The sequence below is a fragment of the Canis lupus genome, chromosome 28, assembly GCF_048164855.1.
Source record: "Canis lupus baileyi chromosome 28, mCanLup2.hap1, whole genome shotgun sequence".
NCBI classification, from domain to species: domain Eukaryota; kingdom Metazoa; phylum Chordata; class Mammalia; order Carnivora; family Canidae; genus Canis; species Canis lupus.
This window is the reverse complement of record NC_132865.1, coordinates 3,869,894-3,895,433: the sequence shown is the minus strand read 5'-3', so window position 1 is coordinate 3,895,433 and position 25,540 is coordinate 3,869,894. Positions and strand designations below refer to the sequence as shown.

The 25,540-nt window shown below is 33.5% G+C and overlaps 1 protein-coding gene across 26 annotated transcripts in view; it reads right to left on the bottom strand.

Annotated features, from left to right (window-relative positions):
• TRIQK (triple QxxK/R motif containing) overlaps positions 1-25,540 on the bottom strand; it is an 85,084-nt gene that overhangs the window by 29,138 nt on the left and 30,406 nt on the right. For 9 of the 26 annotated variants that reach the window (XM_072803940.1, XM_072803947.1, XM_072803924.1 and 6 more), the window contains one exon: positions 11,089-11,170. In XM_072803940.1, coding sequence (XP_072660041.1) covers positions 11,089-11,149 — 61 coding nt within the window. In that variant the 5' untranslated portion in view covers positions 11,150-11,170. Of the gene's footprint in view, positions 1-11,088; positions 11,171-12,841; positions 12,908-13,438; positions 13,518-25,540 lie in introns of all 26 variants that reach the window. The other 17 variants (XR_012019852.1, XM_072803927.1, XM_072803934.1 and 14 more) reach the window with 5 other exon arrangements.

The window sequence follows — 25,540 nt, the reverse complement described above, 5'->3', positions numbered from 1 at the left end:
AAAATAAGGAAACTTTACCAGAAGGCAGATGTGAAATACAAAAAGGAAAAAAAGCAAGTATGAAGTTAGATATAAGTAATTACTGATGACTAAAACTACAAAATGATAGCTGTAATAATTGAGTTTGTGGTATTGAAAATGAGAGAAATAAAGTAATAAACACAATTACATGAGCAACAGGAAAGAGTAATAATATAGAGTTAAAAATCTTTATATTGCTTTGGATAAATAAAGATATTAATAGACTTTAGATTTCACTAAGACCAAGATTTCACAAAATAAAATTTGAGGAATTGAAGAAGAGGAAGAAAATGAAGACAAAGAAGAAGAAGAGGAAACAAGGGGGAGGAAGAAGAGTAGGAGGATGAACAGGGAAGGCAGGAAGGCAGGCAGGAAGGAAGGATGGAAGGAAGGAAAAAAGGAAGAAAAATTAAATTAAATTAAATGCAAACCTTTCAAAATTTGAACAAGAAGAACTCCAGATTTCTCAGGAAAAAAGGTTTGGGTAGAGATTAGCAAAGAAAACCTGCCACAAGTAAAGATAACAAAATAGTATTATGGAAATATATCTTGATTTTTCATTCACAGTAAATGATATAGATTTAAATTTGCTTGCTCAAAAACAAAGATTCTTAGGCTATATAAAAAACATAAAACATAACGCAAAAGTTGAAACAAGAATAAAGCAGTATGAAAAAAATTATCAGAATACTAAACAAAAGAAAGTTATTTACAAATATTAATATAAGACAAAAAAGCCCTAATGAAAAACTTAAATGCATTTTTCAAAATAAAAAGACCATTATTTGATAAATAGAAAAAGAGAAATTACCAGAAATATATACAATTTAGAAATACTATACAACAAAAAACATACCCTCAAAATATAAAAGACAAAAACCAATAGAATTACAAAAATTAATATCTCCATAGTTTTAATGAGGATATTTTAACTTTATTTCTCATGGAATGACAGCTCAAACATTCATAAAAAGTATAAAATAGTTTTGAACACCACAATTAACATAAACAGTGTAGGTTTCTAATATTAGAGAATACCTATTCCTTTCAAGCATGGATAGAATATACACGAAATTGACCACATACTGAGCAATAGAGAAAAGCTTAATATTGCAAACTGACATCATCCTGAAAGTTTCTGAACAAAAACAGTAAGTTTAAGAATCAATTAAAATTACATAAATATATAAATATATATGAAATACATATATAAATATATATAAAAGCTCAAGAATGCTATAATGTTATGTTGCCAATATGATATAAAACTGATCTATTACATGAATACATTATTTTTAAGAAGTTTAAAAACAAATAGCAAAGCATTCCACTCAAATAATTACAAAAGAAAGAAAAATTAAGGAATCGCAATGAAGGAAATCCTAAAGAGTAAAATTATGGAAAAAGAAACAACAGAATACATAGTACCAAAAGCTAATTCTTTAAAACGTGTAAAATATTAGACATCTCAGCTAATATTAATAAAGATTGCATCAACTAAAAATAGAAACTATAGTAGATATTTTAAAAATACTAAAAAAATGTACACACTTTATGAATACATTTGAAAGTTTTTCATTCAATTTTGTCACTGAATATGTTAGCTAGCATGGTTCAAAAATATAAGTCATTTAAACATTAAAAAAAGAGAGAAAATTGTTAAAGATCCATTCAAATAAAAAGCTTCAGACAGAGGTTTTGCTAGAGACTTTTAGAAACATTCTAGAAAGTGACATTTCCAAATTTGTATAACTGTCCTATAGGATATAAAAGAAGAGTATATCTCCAATTCATTATAGAAATCTTGTATGACGTTCAAACTAAAACTGAACAAAGATGATAAGAGAATGAAAAGACATATGCCAATTCCATTTTTTAAAAAAATAATGTATAGGGATGCTTAGGTGGTTCAGGTCATGATCCCAGGGTCCTGGGATCTAGTCCCACATTGGGCTCCGCACAGGGAGCCTGCTTCTCCCTCTGCCTATGTCTCTGCCTCTCTCTCTGTGTCATGAGACATACAAATCTTTAAAAAAAGGAAGGAAAAAAGAAAATCTATTACTATAACTTGATAGAAAAAATATTCTTCTGATAGAAAAAATCTTCAATAAAATGCAACATAATTCATTACTTTATAAAAGGGGGAAAAAATCTCTTAGTAAAGTAAGAACAAAGGGGAATTTCCTTAGCTCAACAAGTATGTAACCAAAAACCTAGAACTAACATGACACATAATGGCAAAATGATTGAAACTTTTTCTTTAAAGTTAGGAACAGAATATCTCTATTTCCAAGTGAAAAACAACATAACAAGATATAAAAGATGAACTGAAAGATTTTTTTCAAGTGTACCTATTAGAAAACTACACAGAAAATCAAAGAGAAATTACAAATTTTTACAAGTAATAAAATGTACTCAAGTTGCTTAATATAGGATTAACAATTAGAATTCAGTAGCATGTTTATATAGTAACAACCAATCGCAAAATATAATTTTATAAGATCTAGCCACAATAATAGCAAAAAATTGAGATATGTATCACTTCTGTTTAACTCAGAAAATTCAACAACTTTATAAAGAAAATAATGAAAATTTATCAAATGCACCAACTATATGTTATTTAAAATGATAAAATTGATGCAATTTTCATACATAAAGATATAAATTTTTCCCAAAGTAATCTATAAATCTACTATAATCCCAAGATGACTACCAATGTCCTTTTTTCATGACTGTACAAAGTTAATTTTAAAATTCACACAAGAGGATAAAAGACCAAAATTAATTGACACAGGTTTTAAAAACAACAAAGAGAGGAGAGGATTTGTTTTACCGTTTGTCAAGATGTATTAAAAAGTTGTAGTAAGGGGCTCCTGGCTCAGGCAGTTAAGTGTCTGCCTTTGACTCACGTCATGATCCAGGGCCCTGGCATCCAGCCCCATGTTGGGCTCCCTGCTCAGCTGGAAGCCTGCTTCTCTGTATCCTCCCCATTCATGTTCTCTCTCATGATCTCTATCACTATCTCTGTCTCTCTCAAATAAATAATATTTTTAAAGATTTTATTTATTTATTCATGAGAGACAGAGAGGCAGAGACACAGACAGAGGGAGAAGCAGGCTCCTCACAGGGAGCCCAATATGGGACTTGATCCTGGGTCTCCAGGGTCACGCCCTGGGCTGAAGGCAGCACTAAACCGCTGAGCCACTCAGGCTGCCCAAAATCTTTAAAAAATATATAAATTAGAAAAAACCCAAAGCTGTAGTAATTAAACAAGTATTATTATGATATAATAATATTTCCAAGGCAATAAGCAAGTTTAATAACATAATAAAGAAACAGAGCATTATTATCAGTGTACATAAAGAATTCAATACAATGAGAGAAAAACAACTTAATATAGTTCATTCAACTTTACCACAAAATGTGTTATCCAAATTCATTCTCGAAACTATAGATAAAAAAATTAAAAAAAGAAACTATAGATATATGAACAGATGAAAAAAAGAAAAGGAAAGAGCAGTTAAAAGCCCACTCACCAAAAAAAGGAAAGAAAAGAAATATGAGCAGCAATATATTCACAAAAGAAAAAGAATCCAAAAATCGGTAAATATATGAGATAAGTTTAACCTCAGTAAACAACACAGTGAAAACTAAAATAAGAATAAATACAATTGCATGTGCATGAGATTGGCAAAAATTTAAGTCTGATGATAACAAAAAGATATGGAGAAATAGACAACACTTTGTTCATAGGACTATAAAACAGTACAACCAATTTGGAGAACAACTTAGCAGCTAAAAATACATATATCCTATTACACCACAATAGAATATCTGGTATTTTCCCAAAAGGAGAAAAGAAGAAGAAAACTGAAGTAAACACAATGGCTAAGAATTTTCTAGAACATATTAAAGAAATGGACCTACAATAACATATGCCATTACAATAACAATACCTCAAGTAGGATAAATGAAGTCAAATCTATACTTAAACTCATCATAGTGAAATTGCGGAAATCCAAAGACACAGAAAATTTTAAAAGGAGGTACAAAAGAAAAGGTTGATTATTTTTAAAGACATAACATTTAGATTGATTTCCCAGTGACCAAAAATAATAGCCAAAATACAGTGTGGAAATATTTTATGTTGAAAGATCACACAGGGGAAAAAAAGAAAAAAACCTGCCAAATGAGAATTCTATAACCAGAGAAAACGTTATTTCAACAATAACAGTATTCCTCATAACCAGCCAAGAAACTAACTCAGTAATTAAAAAAAAAAAAAAAAAAAAAAAAAAACTCCCAACAAACAAAAGTCCAGGGCCAGATGGCTTTCCAGAGGAATTCCACCAAACATTTAAAGAATTAATACCTATTCTCAAACCATTTCATAACATGGAAGTGGAAGGAGAGCTTCCAAACTCTTTCTACGAGGCCAGCATTACCTTGATTCCAAACCCCACAAAAAAGAAAAATTACAGCCAATATCTATGATGAACATGGATATAAAAAGACTCAACAAGATTCTAGGATACTGAATCCAATAGTACATTAAAGGAATCATTCACCACGATCAAGTGGGACTTATTCCTCTGCTGTGCGGGTAGCCAGTAACCACAAATCAATCAATGTGATATAGTACATTAATAAGAGAAAGTATAAGAACCATATGATCTTCTCAATAGATGCAGAAAAAAGAATTTGACAAAATACAACATCCATTCTTGATAAAAACCCTCCATAGTGTAGGGATAAAGGGAACATGCCTCACCAACATAAAGGCCACATACAAAAGACCCACAGCTAATATCATCCTCAATGGGGAAAAACTGAGAACTTTTCCTCTACAGTTAGGAATGACAGGGATGTCCACTCTCACCATTATTAAACACAGTACTGGAAGTCCTAGCCTCAGCAATCAGATAACACAAATAAAGGCATCCAAATCAGCAAAGGAGAGGTCAAGCATTCACTATTTGTAGACAACATGATTCTCTATGTAGAAAACCTGAAACAGTCCATCAAAAAATTGCTAGAAATGATACATGAATTCAAAAAGGTCATAGCATACAAAATCATCTGTTGCATTTCTATACACCAGTAATGAAGCAGCAGAAAGAGAAAACAATACCCTTCACAATTGCACCAAAAACCAGAAGATACCTAGCAATAAACCTAACAAAAGAGGTAAAAGATCTGTATTCTGAAAACTAGAGAACATTTATGAAAGAAATTGAAGAGGATGCAAAGAAATGGAAAAACATTCCATGCTCATGGATTGGAAGAACAATAAAATGTTTATACTACTCAAATCAATCTAAACATCTAATGCAATCCCTATCAAAATACCACCAGCATTTTTTGCAGAGCTAGAACAAAAATCCTAAAATTTGTATGGAACCACAAGAGACACGAATAGCCAAAGCAATCTCAAAGCATGACAATTCCAGACTTCAAGCTATATTACAAGATTCCAGTCATCCAGACCGTATGGTACTGGCACAAAAACAGACACAGAGATCAGTGCAACAGATTAGAGAATCCAGAAATGGACCCATAACTATATGGTCAACCCATCTTCGACAAAGCAGGAAAGAATATCCACTGGGAAAAAGACACTCTCTTCAATACATGGTATTGGGGAAACTATACAGTAAAGTGCAAAAGAATGAAACTGGACTACTTTCTTACACCACACACAAAAATAAATTCAAAATGGATGAAAGACCTAAATGTCAGAAAGGAAACCATCAAAATCCTAGAGGAGAAGATAGGCAGCAACCTCTTTGACATTGGCTGTAGCAACCTCTTAATAGACACGTCTCTGGAGGCAAGGGAAAGAAAAGCTAAAATGAACTATTGGGACTTCATCAAGATAAAAAGCTTCTGCACAGCAAAGAAAACAGTTAACAAAAAAAAAAAAAAAAAGCAACCTACAGAATGGGAGAAGATATTTGCAAATGACATATCAGATAAAGGGCTAGTATCCAGAATCTAGAAAGAACTTCTCAAACTCAAAACCTAAAAAATAAATAATCTAGTTAAGAAATAAGCAGAAGACATGAATACACATTTTTCAAAAGACATACAGATGGCTAATAGACACGTGAAAAGATGCTCAACATCACTCACCATCAGGGAAATACAAACCTAAACTACAATGAGATATCACCTCACACCAGTCAGAATGGCTGAAATTAACAACTCAGGAAATAACAGATGTTGCCAAGGATGGGGAAGAAAAGGGAACCCTCTTACACTGTTGGTGGGAGTCAAGCTGGTGCAACCACTCTGGAAAACAGTGTGAAGTTTTCTCAAAATGTTAAAAATAGAACTGCCCTATGACCCAGCAGTTCCACTATTATGTATTTACTCAAAGGATATAAAAATACTGATTCAAAGGGACACATGCACCCTGATGTTTTAGCATCATTATCAACAATAGTCAAATTATGGGGACACCTGGGTGGCTCAGTGGTTGAGCATCTGCCTTCGGCTCAGGGTGTGATCCGGGGTCCCGGGATTGAGTCCCACACTGGGCTCCCTGCAGGGAACCTGCTTCTCCCTCTCCCTGTGTCTCTGCCTCTCTCTGTGTATCTCTCATAAATACATACATAAAATCTTTAAAAAAAAAAAAGTCAAATTATGGAAAAAGCCCAAATGTCCATTGTTGGTGAATGGATAAATAAGATGTAGTGTGTAGTATATATACTAATATATAATTAGTATAATATAAAAGTAATATCAAAGTAATATATTACATTGTGGATACATACACACAATACACACACAATGGAATATTACTCAGCCATCAAAAAGAATGAAATCTTGCCATTTCCAAAGATGTGGATGGAGCTAAAGAGTATTATGCTAAGTGAAATAGTCAGAGAAAGACAAATACCATATGATTTTACTCATGTGTAGAACTTAAGAAACAGAGAGAGAGAGGAGAGAGGAAAACCAAGAAACAGACTCAACTATAAAGAACAAAAATAGTTACCAGCAAGAGTAGGGGGATGAGTTAAATAGGTGATGGCGGTTAATACATACACGTGTAGTGATGAGCACTGGGTGTTGTATGGAAGGGATAAATCAGTAAATTGTTCATCTAAAACTAATATTACAGTGTATGCTAAGTAACTGGAATTTTAATAAAAACTTTTAAGAAATGGTATATCAATATCATAAAAAGTATGATGAAATTTTAAAAATAGAGAAGAAATGGAAGCATCGTATTTTTGTCTTTCTAAATTAGGAGCGGAGTTACCTCAGAATCTCCTGACAGCCAAAGTGCTATTGTACTGTCAATTCCATGAACTCAAATCTTATAACTTAATTATCTTTCATCTGCTAGTACCTACTATAGTCTTCAACCCCAAGGAAGTAGTATAGTGAAGGGATTCTGTGGTCAATTCTTTGGAATTGAGTTCTGGCTCTACCTCCTACCAATTGTAGAAGCTTGGGAAAATTCTTTAACCCATCTGTGCCAAATCTTCCTAATCTTAATAATGGAGATAATAGTAGTTGCTCTTTTACAGGACTACTGTGAAGATAAAATAAGAGGTGTCTGGCACAAGATGCTTAATAATAGTTAGCAAACTTTAATATATAAGAAAAAGAGATTGACAAGTAAATTAGTTGTCTTTTTATAATGATTTACCTAGCACATATAAATATTATTTGGCTTGATATACTTAAAAACATATATTTAGAAAATAATTATGTTAAAGCAGTTTATAAAATTTTCTTCCAATTTTGAAATGATTTATCTCTAGAACAATACATGTAATATTACACAATCTTACTATCCATTTTTTCAATATTATATCTGAAGAAATGATAGGACCAAAACCAATTTGTTTTAGCCGGTAATATTTCAGAATATTGTTTTTCTTAGGTGCATTGCCTGGAAAGCAAGAAGGTATTTCATCTTAGTTCACTACACATTTCAAGATCATGTTATAGTAATTAAAACAGTGTCCATTTAGTGTAAAGATCAGTATCTACAAGGTGTTTCCACTCAGCATTAGCTCACTTTATTCTTACTTGAGCAAAGAATAATATAAAGAAAGCTTTTATGAAAGCCATTAATCACTGTCATTTAGTACCTAATTGAAAAGGCAAAACTTTTGGCAGAAGATAAACATTAAACAGTGATATTAAAATCATCATTCAAAAAACAACACAGTATTACCAAATACAGTTCCTGATTGACCAAACAGAAATTATATAAATAGGTGAGATTTAGTAAGAGGACAATGCACATATGTAATGCCACTATTCTTTGTGAATGTTTATTAACTAGCAACTAAAGTAGCTTACTGATAACTTTAATAGTAAAAAAACAAACAAACAAAAAAAAAACACTATGATACTCATTTCTTTTGCTATTTATATTTCTCTTTTTTTTAACCACCAATACTAAAATATCTCTTCAAGATAATTTTAGCTGCTTTATTCTCTCCTCACACTTTTGATCAGATCTGGGAAACATCTGCATAGGACTCCATTTAGGGGAGACAGTGCCAGTGATAGATCTATCATCCTTAGTATGATCTTAGGCTTGTGGTATTTTCTAACCTTGATACAGGAAATCAAAAAATCCTTCCTTAAGAAAAATCCTTGAATTAGTTAATATCTTAATTAATTAGTTTGTATTAACTAACTGGTCAGTAGTCTTTTCTATTTCATCTCTCTGTCTTTAAAAAAACTTAGATATTATAATATTCTATAGTATATGCATATATACTTATGTATATACATATATGCATATCTTAAGACTGCAATGCATTATCCTTAAAAGTAGTGAAGAAAAGTATACCACCACTCTTTTACTTTTAGTATATTGTGTTTGATTATGATTACTATATTTGCAAAGTACACACACACACACAGGATAACTCGTATCCATGCAACACTGTACTTTACAAACTGGTCTAACCCTTCTTATGGATTTCCAAAGAATCTTGTGAGACAGGTGCATCTGTGAAGTTAATATTTTCAAGAAGAAGTAAAACAGGAAAGAGAACTTTGTATGGGAATATAATGCCTATCACAGCACCCTCTGAACAATTTAGTATAAGAACAGGGCTGAGGCCTTCATATTATATCACTTTGTCTCACCCTCCCTTGGCTCTAATAAATATGAATAAAAGTAAATAAAAGGAAAAATATGTCATGTTTATAAAACAAGACTTTAGATTTTAGTGTCTATTCTCCAAAATTGATCGTTACATAAAATTCAATTTCAATAAAAGCCTTTGCAAGATTTTTTTAGCAAAAAAAAAATCATCTATGGTGATAGAAATCAGAACAGTGGTTGCATATGCATATGGAGGTAGGTAAAGACTGACTGGAAGCAAATACGAAGATTTACCTGAGAAAATGGAAATGTTTCTATTTTGATTGGTATTTCTGGTTACCTGGGTATATATGCTTGTCAAAATTCTAAGAGTTTGTATTTAATATTTGGACTATGAATTGATCCACAATATGACTATTCTCTATGTGGTCAGCAGATGCCATTGGATCAGAGACTTTAATATGATCAAGTCAGTCCTATTTAAACGTAAATAACATAACAACCCACACTATTCATTCATCAGGCATCCTACAAGTGAAGGAAGAAAGGCTATACAAAAAAAAAAAAAAATCAAACATCATAAACCATCCTTCAAGAAATTAATCTAGTTATGAGATGACTGGGTGGCTCAGCAGGTGAGCGTCTGCCTTTGACACAAGGCATGATCCTGGAGACCCGGGATCGAGTCCCACATCAGGCTCCCTGCATAGAGCCTGCTTCTCCCTCTGCCTGTGTCTCGGCCTCTCTCTCTATCTTTCATGAATAAATAAATAAAACTTCTAAAAAAAAGAAATCAATCTAGTTAGAAATACTTTTGTAATATGATTTATCAGTTAGATGAGTCAGATCATTTTGTAAGGCCCTTTTGATATCATTTTTTTATTGTAGTAGCAGTTGTTTTGTTTTTATTCTTTTTGCCTATTTAGATTTCCTCTTTCATGAATTGCCTCTTCATTTTTTTACCCATTTTACCACTGGGTTTCCAGATTACTTTAGTTATTTATAGTAAGACTTTATTTCTCTACATATAAATTTTCAATTGGTTATATATAGTCTAGATATTCTTTTCATTTTGCATCTCCTTTGTTTTACAAAAATATCTTTATGGAGTATTCCTTATATATCACATTTAGAAAATAAGTGTATTCTCTTTTGGTATTAATAATTATTTTCTGACTTCTGTTGTAACTTCTCTGTTTATCATTCAGTTTTTTAGAAGTTTTTTTATTAATTATTATTTTTCTATTTCCAAAGAAGTGGGAATGGGTGGGAATGAGTAGAACCATGTAAAAAGACAAGATGCAAAATGGGAAAGGATAAGTTACCTTTTTTGCTTCTGATTTCTAATTTCTAATTTTCCTACACTTTGCTCAAAGTTGTAGGATATAGATTCATTAAAATTGGGGGGATTTGGTTTATGACTTTGTATGTGGGTAAATTTTTTATAAACACTTCATGTACCTTTGAAAAGAATGGGTAGAAAATCTTGTACTTAGCATATAATCTAAAATAGATAAGCTTCCTGGTTTTTTTGTTGTTGTTTTTTTTTTCATGTTGGTAAGTGGACTTTGGTCCACCATTTGTTAAAATAAAATTTTAAGGAATTTCAGGCTTATTAAACTATTGTCATTGAATCAACAAAATTTTTACATGAAGAAAAAGAAATGATTTAATAGATGATGATACTAAAATATTTACTATATAGAAGCTTCTAGCCTTAATAAAAATAATAAAATGTATTTTTGTTTTTATTAAATTAATAAAAATTATAAGAGCTTTGAAAATCACAAGTACACAAAGTGTATTTCTGCATTAGTAAGCAGGGCTATACTTATTTTTTGCTCTTTAAAAACTATATAATCCTTTGTATTCATATTCTGTGTATCATATGTATTAGGGAAAAGTTATTTTCTTAATATCACACATAATTGCTTTTTTCTTTATCTTAATTCACAGGAATGTATCAAAGGGAATTCATTGCTTACCAATTTGCTTTCTGTACTGATCAACAGGAAGTTTTATAGTGGAGGCATCTTTTCTACCCATCTTTGATCTCCAAAATGCCTGCTGCAAAGAAAGAAAATAATTATGATGAAGTCCTAAAAAAATCAAAAGGACTATCTACAAACTTCAGGAATAATTTATTCCATAAAATTCATTTTTAAAGCAATGGGTAAAAATGTCTTTGACTTACTCCCATTAGATATCAGTAAAGAACACAAAATTCTTTCAAATAAATTATCCAGGATACAATTGCTGGTAATTAAATTTCCCAATTATTTGTTCTTGGTAACATTCATTTTATCAAGTATTATCAATACCCAATTAAACCAAAGTGTTAGAGAGTATTATCTGTAAATGTGAAAATCATGTACTATTTATTCAGACGGGTTGGGGTTATAGGCATGCTCTTGGCAGTATGCTATTGTTACACAAAAAGGCTAAAGTTTGAATCTCAGTTACTTTGAATCTTGTTTTAAAAGACATGACATTTTAAAAAAGGCATGACATAGGTAACAAAGTGCATAAATTTGAGTTCTAGTCTGTCTCTCCTATAAATAGTATAAATTGCTACCATTTCCTAATATTCTCATGCTTACTACATTATATGCACTGTTTGATTTAGTCCACAACACATCTTTCAAATCTTATTATTTTTATTGAAATTAAATATGTGGCAGACATGTGGAATTTAAGAAACAAACAAGCAAAGGAGAAAAAAAAAAGGATAGGAGAGAGAGAGGGAAATCAAGAAACAGATTCCTAACTACGGAAAACAAACTGATGGTTACCAGAGGGAAGAGGGGTTGGGCCACAGTGAAATAGGCGATGGGTATTATGGAGGGCACTTGCAAGGAGCACTGGGTGATGTACGGAAGTGCTCAATCACTATACTGTGCAACTGAAACTAACATTACACTGCTAACTAGCTGGAATTTAAATAAAAACTAAAAAAACTGACGAGATGAGCACTGGATGTTATGCTATATGCTTGGCAAATTGAATTTAAAAAAGAAACTTAAAAAAAAAAGAAACTTGAAAAAATATATGGCAGAGATTATAACCTACTCACTAAAATTCAAATTCTCCTTTTCTTCCTGGCATGGAGGTAGACTATGTTTCCTAGCCTCATTTCAAACATGTAAGTTAGTGCTTGTCAAAAGAATATGAATGGAAGTCATGTATGTCACTTCTAGACCTGAACATTAAAATCTTTGTTGAAGGCTGTGTTCTCTTTCACCTTCCAATTGGCTAGAACGGAAATTATCCCCTGACAAACCTTAAGGGTACCTGTATGAATGCAGTACCTTTGGTCAGCCTGGGGTGGAAGAGGATAAACTCTAGTTTGTTTATCATCTTAGTACTTTACCAAAAAGTAGAATGACTGAAAAAGGAATGAAATTCTAGAGTACTTATATATGTTGGGTGGTGAGGTCTATTTATTACAGACTTAATTGTTCCCAGAGTGGCGCCTAGAAATTGCACCTCACTGCTTCTAGTAAGGAACTCGGAATAAAGATGCGGTGAGGCAAGAACTGGCCAATTCATAATCAAAAATACAAAGTGATAGAGAGCTACGTAATTTGGGGACTAACAAGGTTGGAAAAGCCAGCTTCTTCTAAAAGCCAAATAGCAAGAAATAGAAGAGAAAAAGGCTTTGAAGAACAAAGGTCCATTAAGACTTCTCAAAGAGACAGAAAGAGAGATAAAAAGTAGATTGGGATCCTCTTCTCTCACCTGGACCTATTGTTTCAGATCACCTGGAAGCAGCCACTCAGGTAGAAAGAGACAAGTAGAGGAGTTCTGAGGAATAGAAAATAAATAGGTGTGAGAACTATAGAAAGAAACTGCATGGTCATATGAAACTAGCCAGAAATATTAAGACGGCTACTAAAATCTGAGGGAATTATATTTACAAGGAAACCAAATTTGTCTAAAAAAAGTATGAGAATGAAAATAAATCCTTGGACCTCTAAACTTAAATTAGCCCATTGCAGCTCCCAAGGAAGGCAAACGCTATAGATCTGTAACAGCCACTTCACAGGTGACTAGGACGCAGAACCCTCCAGAAGGCAGAGCCATAAAGAACAACGGACAAGGGAATTTCACTTCTAAAAAAATCATAATTATGGTCCAAGGAAGAAACTTCTGTCAGTTCAATGAATGGGCCTTCTCAGTGTCCTCATGCTGGATCAGTGCTTCCTGTGTGGTTCCCATTTTTCCCATTCTTCCCTTTCTAAATGGGAATGATTATAGGGGATATGAAGCAGTTATCATTCTCTGCTTCACCATTAGGAAAGTTTGTCTGTAAACTTCAAGGAACCACATTCAAACCTGAGAAGGAGCACTGTGCACTGGCTTGAGATCCTTGACTTTGTTCTGGATGCAGTAAGTAGGGAACTTTAAGATCTTCCTACAAAAGAGATAAGAAAAATGTTGTGCATGGCTGTCTCATGACCAGAAAGGTGAACTATGGGAAAAATTGCTAGCTGCTTACTAAAATACATGTTCTCCTTTGTTTTTGCTTTTTCTTTTTTCTTGAGCTCCCTTGACAGAGTTTCCAACTTCTTCTAAGGCTAGCTATGGGCATGTGGTTAAGTTTCAGCCAACAGAATATGAAAAATTAGTGTTTGCTACTTCTAGAACCAACCTATAAAGACTTTCCATATGTGCTCATTCATCTGGCTAAAATGAGACGCCCCCAGAGTGGTGCTGAAAATAATCTAATGAAGATGGCAAGAGCCTATGACATCCTGGGCCCTGAATGACTACACAAAGGAAAGCTACTCAACCTACTTGTTTTTTCTCTTTCAGGCTGCTGTGAGGACAAGAAGTAACTTGTAGCATTTGAGCCTCTATACATTTTAGATTTATTTGTTACAGCTAACAGAATCACCCTAAGGAAAACAAGTATATATAGATGTCCTGTATAAGCTACTGGACTATAATTATCCTAAAGAACACTATTAAGGTTCTCAAATGCCAGATGTCTTTGAAATTGGTTTAGATCAAACTGTATTGTTTATTTACACATATGGTCATACAGGGCAATCCCAACAATGATACCACCTAATACAGTAAATGGCACCCCCAAATTAAAAATTACTACTTATGTGTAAGAAACTATAAATTCTGCTAAAAAGAAATCTATGTCTCTCTTTGTAATAATCTTCATATTTAACATTATGGTAATATTGAAGAATGTGCAAAGTAAGACAAAAAGTCAAATAAATTAAATCTTCACCTCTCATAAAACATGTAGTTATCATATCTAAGATAATACAACCTTAAAATTTCAAAAATGAAACTAAGTCATCACCTAATCCTATGTTCTCACTTGTTATTATTCAGAACATTAATACAAGCATCATAAAAAATATCAATAGATATGTTATAATTTATTCATATAGCAACCATTTGCATAGCGTTTTGCATTTACTAATTGTAAAGAGGAGTCAAGGCAAGTTATTTTAATCTTGATTATTAAGGAGCTAAAAAAATATTACTCCATTTTAGGAGAGAAGTTGGCTTAAATAAATAAATACACAGACATTATTTCCTTTTCAACTTAGTTTTGTGTGCTGCCTTTATGGAATAGCTTAAATTTTTAAAAAGCAAATTACTAAGGCTAACTACCAAAATGGTCACTCACTGCGTCCCTCAATTCCTTCTTGGTCATTTGAATCAACATCCTAACAGAGATAACATTTTAGAGGTCAGTATTTTATTCATTCCTTACCGATAGTAAATAAAAAAGGAAGAGATTCATAGAGAGTATCTTTTCAACAAAGTGAATTAGATTTTACTTACTTTAAAATGTACTTTAAATAAAGTGATACCAAAAAAAGCTAAAAAAAAAAAAAAAACCTGGATTTTTATAAAGGCCGGTATTCTATGGATACATTTTATATGCATATAACCTGTGAATATAAAATCTTTAAAAGAATATCAACCTAAGAGATGCATTAAAGAAGAACTAGCTTTAAATTTTTGTTCCTAATGATTTTAGTGACTGATAATCCTTAACCAAAATTTCAAATTTTAAAACTTTATTCCCTGAAATTATTCTGTTCTATTCTTTATTTACCCTATTCTATTCTTTAAGCAAAATAAAATTTTACCAAATGTTGAAACCAGAACACGCCTAGAGAACACACCCATGCAAAAATGACTTACATTTTATTACCTGTAACAAACACAAGAAGGCAGAAAATATCTTACTTTTCTAATAAACACATTGAGGCTATTTTAAATGATCGAAAGAGATTCCCATTCATGTGTATGGTACAAACTGTCAGTGCCTCGGACATCTAGAACCTCTAAAATGTTCTGACTTTTCTTTGTTCTTCAAAGCCTTGCAGTAATCATCATTCATTTCTATTGCTTTGATGGTAAGATAGCAAACTCCCAAGAAATCCAGGGAGACATTAGCACATAGAGCCGCAATTTCTAATAAGACAGCTATTTGCATACAAGATCAGCCACAATTTAAAATGTGTTGTGATAGATGCGGAAAGGGAATAACAGATTTATATTAGCATGTACAATACCAAGATTGTTTTCACAATTTAATTCCTTGGAGATTACATCTCATCACCTTCTTTTATAAAGAACACCGCATTCCCTGAGGAACTAACTTGCTCTGAGACCCAGCTAAACTAAAATATGGATTAATAAGATAATATTTATTATTTATGAATTTCGCTGTAGGAATGATTTCAGATTAAATCATCAGAGAAGTTTTTAACATTCTTGAAACTTGATAACACATACTTAAGGAAGAAAAAAATGCTAATTTTATTTAATGCCTAAATTGCATATTAAAATACTTCATAATTAATTTTTATTTAATTAAAACTTAACACTCTCCAGGACTTTTCAGATTAAAGAGAATGTTTTTGTTTTTAATATCCTTTCTTAACCTAATTTTACACAGCAATTTGCCACATGTATTTTTAAATATAATATGTGACCTTTAAAAACAAACAAAGGTAGTACAATATCCTATCACATTCTGACCAAGGTATTTTATTGCTCATTTATACCTTTTTTATGAAATCCAGAAAGAACAAGTAAAGAAATAAGAAACCTGAAGCCTTCACATATGTCTCTGCTTCCAGAAAAAGCATTCAATCCAGACTGTGACATTTAAATACAGATCAAAACACAGGTTATTAAAAAATTCAACCCATGACCACAGAAAAAATAATGATCTCAGTTTTTAAGGCTAAAAGACCCTTCCTTCAAAAAATTCTTACTTTAGTATGAAGTTATAAATAGGCAGAAAAGATGTTTGGTTATGGCTGGATCAGAATTGAGAACCAATCATGAAAATAAAATCTTATGCCAGATGTTGGGATGAACAGAGTAGTGGGTAAATAAAGAAGGCACTTGTCCCTGATCTGATGCATTCATTATTCCAGACTGATGTTTTAAAAATTCAAAGCTGATTGTGTAAGCAGCATATTTAAGTCATCCAAATAATGGCCCATTTCCTAGATAAAGCAAAAACTCTTAATATACAGAACCATTAATAACACAAGTGTCTGTTCTCCTTACTCATGTTCTGGTGTACTATCAAATTCAGCTTTTAGTTCCATGATTTTGACAAGCTCGTTCACATTTTTATGAATTTACTCATGCTCTGCAATGTACTTTAAATGTCATTTTCATATTCTCCCATTTGTGAAATCTATATTTTAATATTTCAAGCAAGGGCACATGATTCAGATTTCCAAAGATAATCCTCCACACTTAAGGAAATGAAAAAAAGAAGTCATTTGGGACACTATCAAAGTGTGACACAGTAGACAATGAATACTTTGACATAAATATATATATTGAGATAAATTATTACAAGTAGGACAAAGTCCTATTATGTAAAACTGGAGAGTTAAACAATGGTCTTCTAAGTGTTTTCAGGGATCAAAGTGTCCACCTCATCTTCACTTTGTCAAATTAATTTCTTTTAGAGCCACAGAAAGAATATGTCAACACTTGAGGGTCACCTAGGTGGGGCAGGTACCTGGGTAGCTCAGTCAGTTAAGCATCTGCCTTCAGCTCAGGTCATGACCTCAGGGTCCTGGGACTGAGCCCCACGTCTGGCTCCCTGCTCAGTGGGGAGTCTGCTTCTCCTTCTCCCTCTGCTTCTCACCCCTGCTCGTACTCTCTCTCTCAAATAAATAAATCTTAAAAAAAAAAAAAAGGCTTGAATACGTGGAAAAGTGATTTCTAAAATCCTGATCATTTGACCACATTGACATAAAAATTCCTAAGAAAAGTAACTGCAAGATAATTGTCTGTGTGACCCCAAAAAGTCATATTCTAGGAAAGGAATCTTAGCTGTTGGGACTCATCCTTCAGCCATATGATGGAACTAAAATGAATACTATAATGAATGTATATCATTATGGGAAAACAAACCAAAATTGGACCCCTATCTCTCACCACATGTAAAAGTCAATTGAGGATAGGTCATAGACCTAAACAAAAGAGCTAAAACAATAAAGCTACTAGGAAAAAAAGAGATTATCTTTATGACCTTGGAGTAAGCAAATATTTCTCAGAACACAAACAGGATAGACCATAAAGGCAAAAAATAAAAATGTATTGAACTTCATCAAAATTAGTTTTTGCTCAGCAAAAGATACCGGGAAGAAAAAAGAAAATAAATGTGTAATTTATAAACAGTTTGTAAATACTCGTAATATCTGTATCTGAAAAAAGAACTCACACTCAGTATATATAAAGAACTACTCAGGTAATATATAACATACAACTCAATAAAAACAAACAAACTAACAAAAAAACAGGCGAAAGCCTTGAACAGAAACTTCATCAAAGAAGATAAACAGATGACAAGTACATGAAGAATCTCAACACCACTAGTAGTCAGCAAAATGCAAATTAAAATAAGAATTAAAATTTCACTATACCCACTAGAATGGTTCAAATAAAGCTTTACTATACAAAATATTGGATGTGAAACAACTGAAATCCTGATACATTGCCGATGAGAGTATAAAATCACAATCACTTTGGAAAACTGGCAATTTCTTACAATGTTAACTGCCAGCAATTCCATTCTTAGGTATTTATCTAAGAGAGATAAATACATACACCCACAAAAAAAGCTTTGTATAAGGATGTTCACAGTATCTCTATTCACAATAGCTAAAATTTGGAAATAGCCCCCATGTTGATCAATGGAAGAACGGATGAACTGCGGTTTATTCATATATTCATACAGTGTAATATTACTCAGCAAAAAAATATATATATACTGATAATATACAATGAAGATAAATCTCAAAAATAGTATGCTGAGTGAAAGAAGCAATGGCTCCTTTAGACCTAAACCAAATGAGTATTCATCAGTTTTATGCCCTTGTGACATCATTTAACAATGGTGGTCCCTGCTTCTTTCCTGAAACACTCATTAAAACACTTACTTCCCATGGGTGAAGGAATATATGAGAGTTGAGAAAACAGAGATGGAAGGCATAGACAAATCTATTACAAAGTAAGTAAAGGGAAGGGGAGAGAGAGGATATTATGCAGAGAGGAAGGGAGAGGTTAAGGAAGCTTTTTTGGTTATACTTTGTTTTGTTTTACTCTTGAGGGCTTGTTTTTGAATGCAGATGAAAACTGGAGTCCGTATAAATAATAAGTACAAGGAGCCAGTAGCAGAAAGTGAGAGGGTAAAAAGACAGGAAAAAAATTAAAAATTACTGGGCTTTTCAAGTATGTAGAAAGGGACAGAATTCAGCGCACACTTGACATAATAATCATAGCAAGCTACCTCTTTCACTTTAACAGGAAAGAGGAAAAAAAGAAAGATAGTAAGAATACGTGTTAAGTTTTGAGTTCTGGTAGCCCAAAGTAGGAGTTCCAACCTGGCAGCTCCACATTCATCTGAAGTAAGAGGCATGATTATCTTCTAAGAGTGAAACGGAAGGTAGAAACTGCAAATTTGAGAGTGCAGAGGCTGGAATTTATGCTGGGGAAAAATTATGCTGGGGACAAATAGAGAGGGCTGTCCGGGGAAAACAGGATTAATGAGAAACACTATGAGACTGAATTAATTTGGTAACCAAGAATCCATGGTAGCATTAAACTACATGATTGAAAATAGCATTTATTTTTTTCTGCATGCTCAGCTGCTCACTGCTGGCTTTGGGAAGGGACAGACAGCTGGATTAAGCAAAATTTAGGTTTTTCCCAGAGACGCATGACAGCAGGGCAATAGGGCCATAAAGCTTAGGATACTATATAAAGTGGATAAAGTGATATGCCGTGGTGTCTAAAGACAGAAAAGGAAGTGAAAACCGCAAAGGGTGTAGAGTTAGGCAGAAAGTAGACTAATTTTTGGACCTAAAGATTTGGATGAGATCAAATAACCAAAGTTTTGGGAAGAAAAGAACTAGAGTTTCTTTGACTAAAGAACAAAGGCTATTAACAGAGAGTTATGGAGTGACCGATGTTATTGCTGTGACAGAGCAGGTTATGATCCAGCAGGGAAGACAAGTTAAGGAAATGAGAAGCCAGAACAATACAAACCTCACACATGTGGTTAGCGAAGGCACCCATAATGGTTGAAGGATTTGGGCTAAGGTAGAAAGACTCTAAGTTAGGAAGACAGAGGAGTGACCTGCATAGCCACAGTTAACAGCAATAAAGAGAGGTCGAGGGTACTACAGTCAGAAGGAATCAGCTACAAAGGAGATGGGTTTCTTCCTTCATTTGTCTTGTTTGTTTTTATTTGCATGGAAAAGTAAATGAACTAGAAGTGGCAATAAGAAAATAAAAAGATAACAACCAGACTTATGGTCCACAGGTATGGGGAGAGTTAAAGAAAGAAGAGTCTCCACTTAAGAAGGCTTTAGGGAAATGGTGTCTATGAGAAAAATCAGGTTTCAATTAATGTCAAGAGGGTAAAGTGATAATCAATGGAGTGCTTGAGGGTGGATAGGGTTCAAGAGGGATATAAAGAGAACTAGAAGGAAGAAAATAGCAAGAGATTGGTTCAGTAAAACAATGAAAATGAGCCACAGAATAACAGGGGCATAAGTGTTCAGGGGAGGACAAATGGTCACAATGTGTCATCTTGGACAGCAAAGAAAGATAACAGGAATGTGTTATTAGGTCATCTCCAAACTGCATCGAGTACTCAGGCCTCTCCTGAGTCAGCTGTGGCCTAGGTAAAATGAGGAATCCCAGTCCCTTTGGGAAGGGTCAACTGGCTGGAACTGAACACCTCAGAAGAAAGACTCCAGTCTCTAGAGTCTAGTTAGGCATATGAACTCAACAGAACAACTAGAGGCTCTAGGTCAGCATTTGTCAAAAATGCTGTCCATCCATCACCAATGTCAAGAGTTGTGTGGGATGTTCATTAAAATGCAGACTCCCCCATCATGGTCCTACTGAATCAAAATCTCAAGGGCCCAGGTCCATGAGTCTCCAGAGTTTTGGGAGGGGGGTTTTTTGCTTGTGTGTTTTGTTCTTGTTTTTTGACCACTAATGTTTAAGAATCACTACTTTTCTTTTTAACCAGCTTATAGGTAATTCTGTGCACTAGCATTTGAGAAACGCTGCTGGAAGTAGATGGAAGGACTCAGCAGGGACCAGAAGATCCTTCAGCCTCTCTGGTGGAGGTTGAATGAGGCAGTCTGACAAAATTTTAGAAGCTTTTAAAAATTGGCTGAATCTTCAGACTTTTTCTAAATTCAACAGGGAACATTAAGAGGGTATTGTGCAATGAGGTAATCAAAGCGGTTACTTTTTAATGTGATTAGAAAGGCTAGAAGGTTGAAGATAATTAACAAGCTTAAAACAAATCTAGGTACTTTCCAAAGGCAATCTACTAAGAGAGCAACATAGTAAGTAAAAAGGAAGAGACATTTAGTGTTTGACTTTTCAGAATTTGGGAATAGCAGGAAGGAGGCACAGGGCAGAAGAAGAGCTAAAGATAACTATGCTTTCACATTTGAGTGATGATTAAGATACAAAGTCCCAGGCTTCATTGTTCAGAGATACCCAGTCAGGAAGGTTGGGGAGAGACCAAGGAAGCTGAATTTTTAACAAGCACCAACTCCCTGCCAAGGTTTTCAATCCCAGGTGGTACATGGACCACACTTGGCAAAATATCTGGTTAGAGAGATAGTATGTCATTAACAAAAATAGGTAATAAAAGGAGGTAATAGGGAATAAAAGATAAAGGGTAGGTGGTGAGGGTAGGAGAGTATTAAAAATACACATTATAAAATATTTGTAATTGCTGTAAGGAAACAAGCTCTTGTTTTTCCTAAAACCTCGAAGAATTAGTTTATCTAAACATAATAGTATCACTAATTCCCTGGCCTCCATCAAAAAATCCCCACAAATATTTTACTTACTTTTATTTTAATGCCTTTTTAATGCACAGATTGTTGTGGCATCTGGACACATGACATACTCGAAAACAACACATTAAATTTATACTGCCCAGAATAGACAAAAAGCTGCCTTGCATATACCATCAACAATGCTCATCACTGGGGGAAGGGGGTGCTGCAGTAGCTGGGTCCCATGGAATTATTATTATTATTTTAATTCTGAACTTTGCATAAATATCAAAGGAATAAACACTTCAAATCTGAGGAGAAAATTTCCACCAAGTAAGTGGCCACGTTCTTAAGTGGAAAAATAATCTTTCCTATTTAGAGGGTTTAATTCAGCAAAATGGGACATGTACTTCAGTTAATCTCTTGTACTACATTTGCAAAAGGAGATAGGATAGGTTAGTTAAACTAGGATTGGCCTACAACATAACTTCTTATTGTCAATAAAGTCATTAGTGACCTAAATTATATTGTCTTTCAAACAAAGGATTTTTTGTCATTTTTTTATGTTTTTTCAAACATTTCTAAGGTTACAAGAATATGGCACCAAATAAATAAAACTGCAGACCCTGTTTTTACTATTTCAAAGTGCTGATTGATGAAGAGACATAAGGCATAAGGCAGAGAAGATCCTGAGGCAGAGAAGAGGCAGTTCCATGTCTACTTTGACCACTAACTAATTAATATACCTTTAGATTGGTTTGTTTTTTGGTTTTTGTTTTTGATGAGACAAAGAATGACTGAAAATAGGATTATAGATCTAAAGGTCACAAGCCTTGATATTTCAATACTTATAATCCCTGAAACTAGTTATTTTAAGAGAATTACATTGAGAGAGGATTTTTTATATTTTAAGAGAATTATATGAAACCCAAGATTGTTTCAATTATCATACAGATAATAGAAAGTTTGATTCTGTCCAGATGGCACCAAAAACTGGTAGCTAAAGGATGAAGGAAAACAATAAGCTCTAGATGCGAACATCTCAGATGGCATCTATTCTTATCTCTGTAATTCCTAAATAAGCAGATGTATATCTATTTTATCATAATTTCCTTTTTTTTAAGATTTTATTTATTTATTCATGAGAGACACACAGAGAGAGAGAGAGAGTCAGATCAGAGACACAGGCAGAGGGAGAAGCAGGCTCCATGCAGGGAGCCTGATGTGGGACTCGATCCCGGGTCTCCAGGATCAGGCCCTGGGCCGAGGGTGGCGCTGAACCGCTGAGCCCCCGGCTGCCCTATTTTATCATAATCTCTTAATATGAACTCCTTTTTCTTAATTCTCAAGTAACATTAGTGAATTCTTATGATTCAGAGGTTTTGGCAAATTATCAGAGACAAAGGTTTACTGACAAAAAGGACTTTTTTTTTTTTTTTTTTTGCCCAAAAGTTTAAACGCATTTCACTGGGAATGTCCAAATAATATATCTGTGTTCAGTATACATGAACTGTTCTAATACACTCTAAATTTTTTTTTTAATTTTTTGATACACTCTATATCTAACAAAATCACAATAACCAAGTTTGACTTATTTAAAGTTAAAGTTTTCATTTTTCTTAGTTTGCATAAATTTTACATTGAAGCAAATATGAACCAAATTCTCCAAATATGGTCACGTTAAGACAATATATTAAGAACTTTGAGAAGTCTACTGAACGGTTTTTCTGAATCTCTTCAAATGCCTTGTCGATCTCTTAAAGAAGACTTGAATAGGTCATGTTTCCAATGTGACTTGACCAACTTTTCAAATTTTGCATATTATCATCTCATGAAGCCTCCGTTTGATGTAAAGTTTGGTGAAATAGAGGGATTATTGGAAAGCTGGTTTAGATGGATTGTAAGGGAAGTGAATAAGCATCTGGTTAATGAATAAAAGATGTCCAGAACTGGCTAAGAGACACGCTTATCAGCTCCCCAGGTTCACAGAGGATAGGAATATCCTGCCGACAGAGATCTAGCATAGAGTGACCATAAAATTTACCACCCAAGCCAGAACATTTTGAGAGTGAAAGGGAACTCTGTGACACCAGGACAGCAAGTATAAACCAGGACTGCCCTGGGCCAACTCCTGCCCTAGCGCACTCTTGCCCTAACTATAAAGTATACAAGTACAATTCACAATAGCACACTGTCCCTCAACTAGTTCTGTCATTCATAAGGTGTTGCAATAGAAGGAAGGAATGGAAAATCTCCTGGAATACTTCCATTTCAGGAAATAAGTGATTATTTTAGACAATACTTGCTGCATACACAAGACCATGGTATCAGATTGTACTATGGCACAAACTGTCCTCATTTATGAATTTCTCTGTGACGCATCACACTACTGAGTATTTGGTCTTGAAACTAAGCTGTTGAGTTTCCCAGTTAGCACTGTCCCAATTCTCCCTTATTCCAGCTTGATTTCTTTTTGATCATCTTCATATTCACTCTTCCTTAGTCTACCTGTTAAACACTGGTGCTCCCCATAGTTCATTCATTTCACATATGCTCTCCTTGGGTCCTGATTCCCTGGAATACATGTATCAAGGGCCTATATCTCTAGCCCTGGCTTCTCGATCATACATCCAGCACCATTCTGAGGAATGACAACATGAATTTCCCATTTCTCCCAATGATCAACTTGTTTTTCCTACATTCTATCTCATTTATTTTCTAACTAAACTCATAGGAATGTCAAAGAAGCAATGCTGTTTTCTTCTCATTGCATATTTTCCTTAACTGGTAGTGCTAACTTTGATCACTTGATCAAAGTGATAATGTGATAATGTGCCTGATTTCTCCACTGAGAATTTAGTCTTTTCCTCTTTGTAATTACTAAGTATTTGGTTGGGGGTACTTTGAAATTATATAAATATCCTATTCTTCCTCAAATTTGCAACTACTAGTTTAGTATTTATTGATGTTTTGTGATGAATTAATTATACTCATACAATTGTCAAATGATGATTTTCTAATTTCACCATTCCTTCTGCATTTATTAGCTCATATTCTATGGTATGAAAAAGTGTTTTCTTCTCCCCATTTATTCATTTTTGTGTTTATATCAGTATATACTCATAAATTGCTGTTTTATTCAATGGGTTAAAATTCACTTATATCATTTGTTTATTTTGATGCTCAAATTGTCCTGAAGTTAGCCAATGGAAGGTCCTTCAAGTAATCTGTAACTTTTGACATAGGCTGCTGTCATTTTTTAAACACCTGTTCTTTTTGGCAAAATAAAATATTCAAGGTTCATCTTACACTTTCCTTGATCCTGCCCTGGAATCTGCCATTTCTCCCATGAGCCCAGTTACCTTTCAATGAGGAATAGCATTTATATGTCAAGATCTGGGGACAGGTTATGTTCACTGCTAATGAGTGACACTGTTTCCAAGCTTGTCAGTGCACAGAGCTAGAGAACATATGTACTGGTATGAAGTCAGTGCTTCCAATTTCCAATCCAATGCCACACAATTTGTAGTAGTTTTGTGCTTTCCACATTTCTATTTGTAACTTTCTTCTCTAACAGTGACAAACCTATCAACATTATTATCAATGAAATTTGTCATGTTTAATTTTTGTATAATATTCAGTAATAAAAAGTTAATATCAAAGATTTTTTTAACTTGTAGATCACCTAAGAAACAATGGGCAAGAGCTTATTTGAACTAAATCTAACAAGTAACTAACCTGTGCTAATGTAGACCAACTTGAGGATAATAGTGTTATCAAATCTTAAATACCCCACAGATGCCAATCACATTATTTTATGGCTTACAGGCATGTGCTCCACTCTATGGCAAGAAAAAATGAGACTGCTCCTAAAACAACTTAGGCCTATCCCTAAAGTTGGCCATGGGGTCTATTTCTCATAAGCATATATTTGCATACAGGAGGGGCAGCTAGTGGAATAAAATCAAGGCTCTCTGAAGGTAAGGGTTAATAGAATTCTAAACAGATAACTAAAAGTGTCATTTCAATGTATACATAAATATTCATACATAAAAAAGAAATAGATTGAATTGATAACATTCAAGAACTATATGGTGTAATTACATGTAAGTAT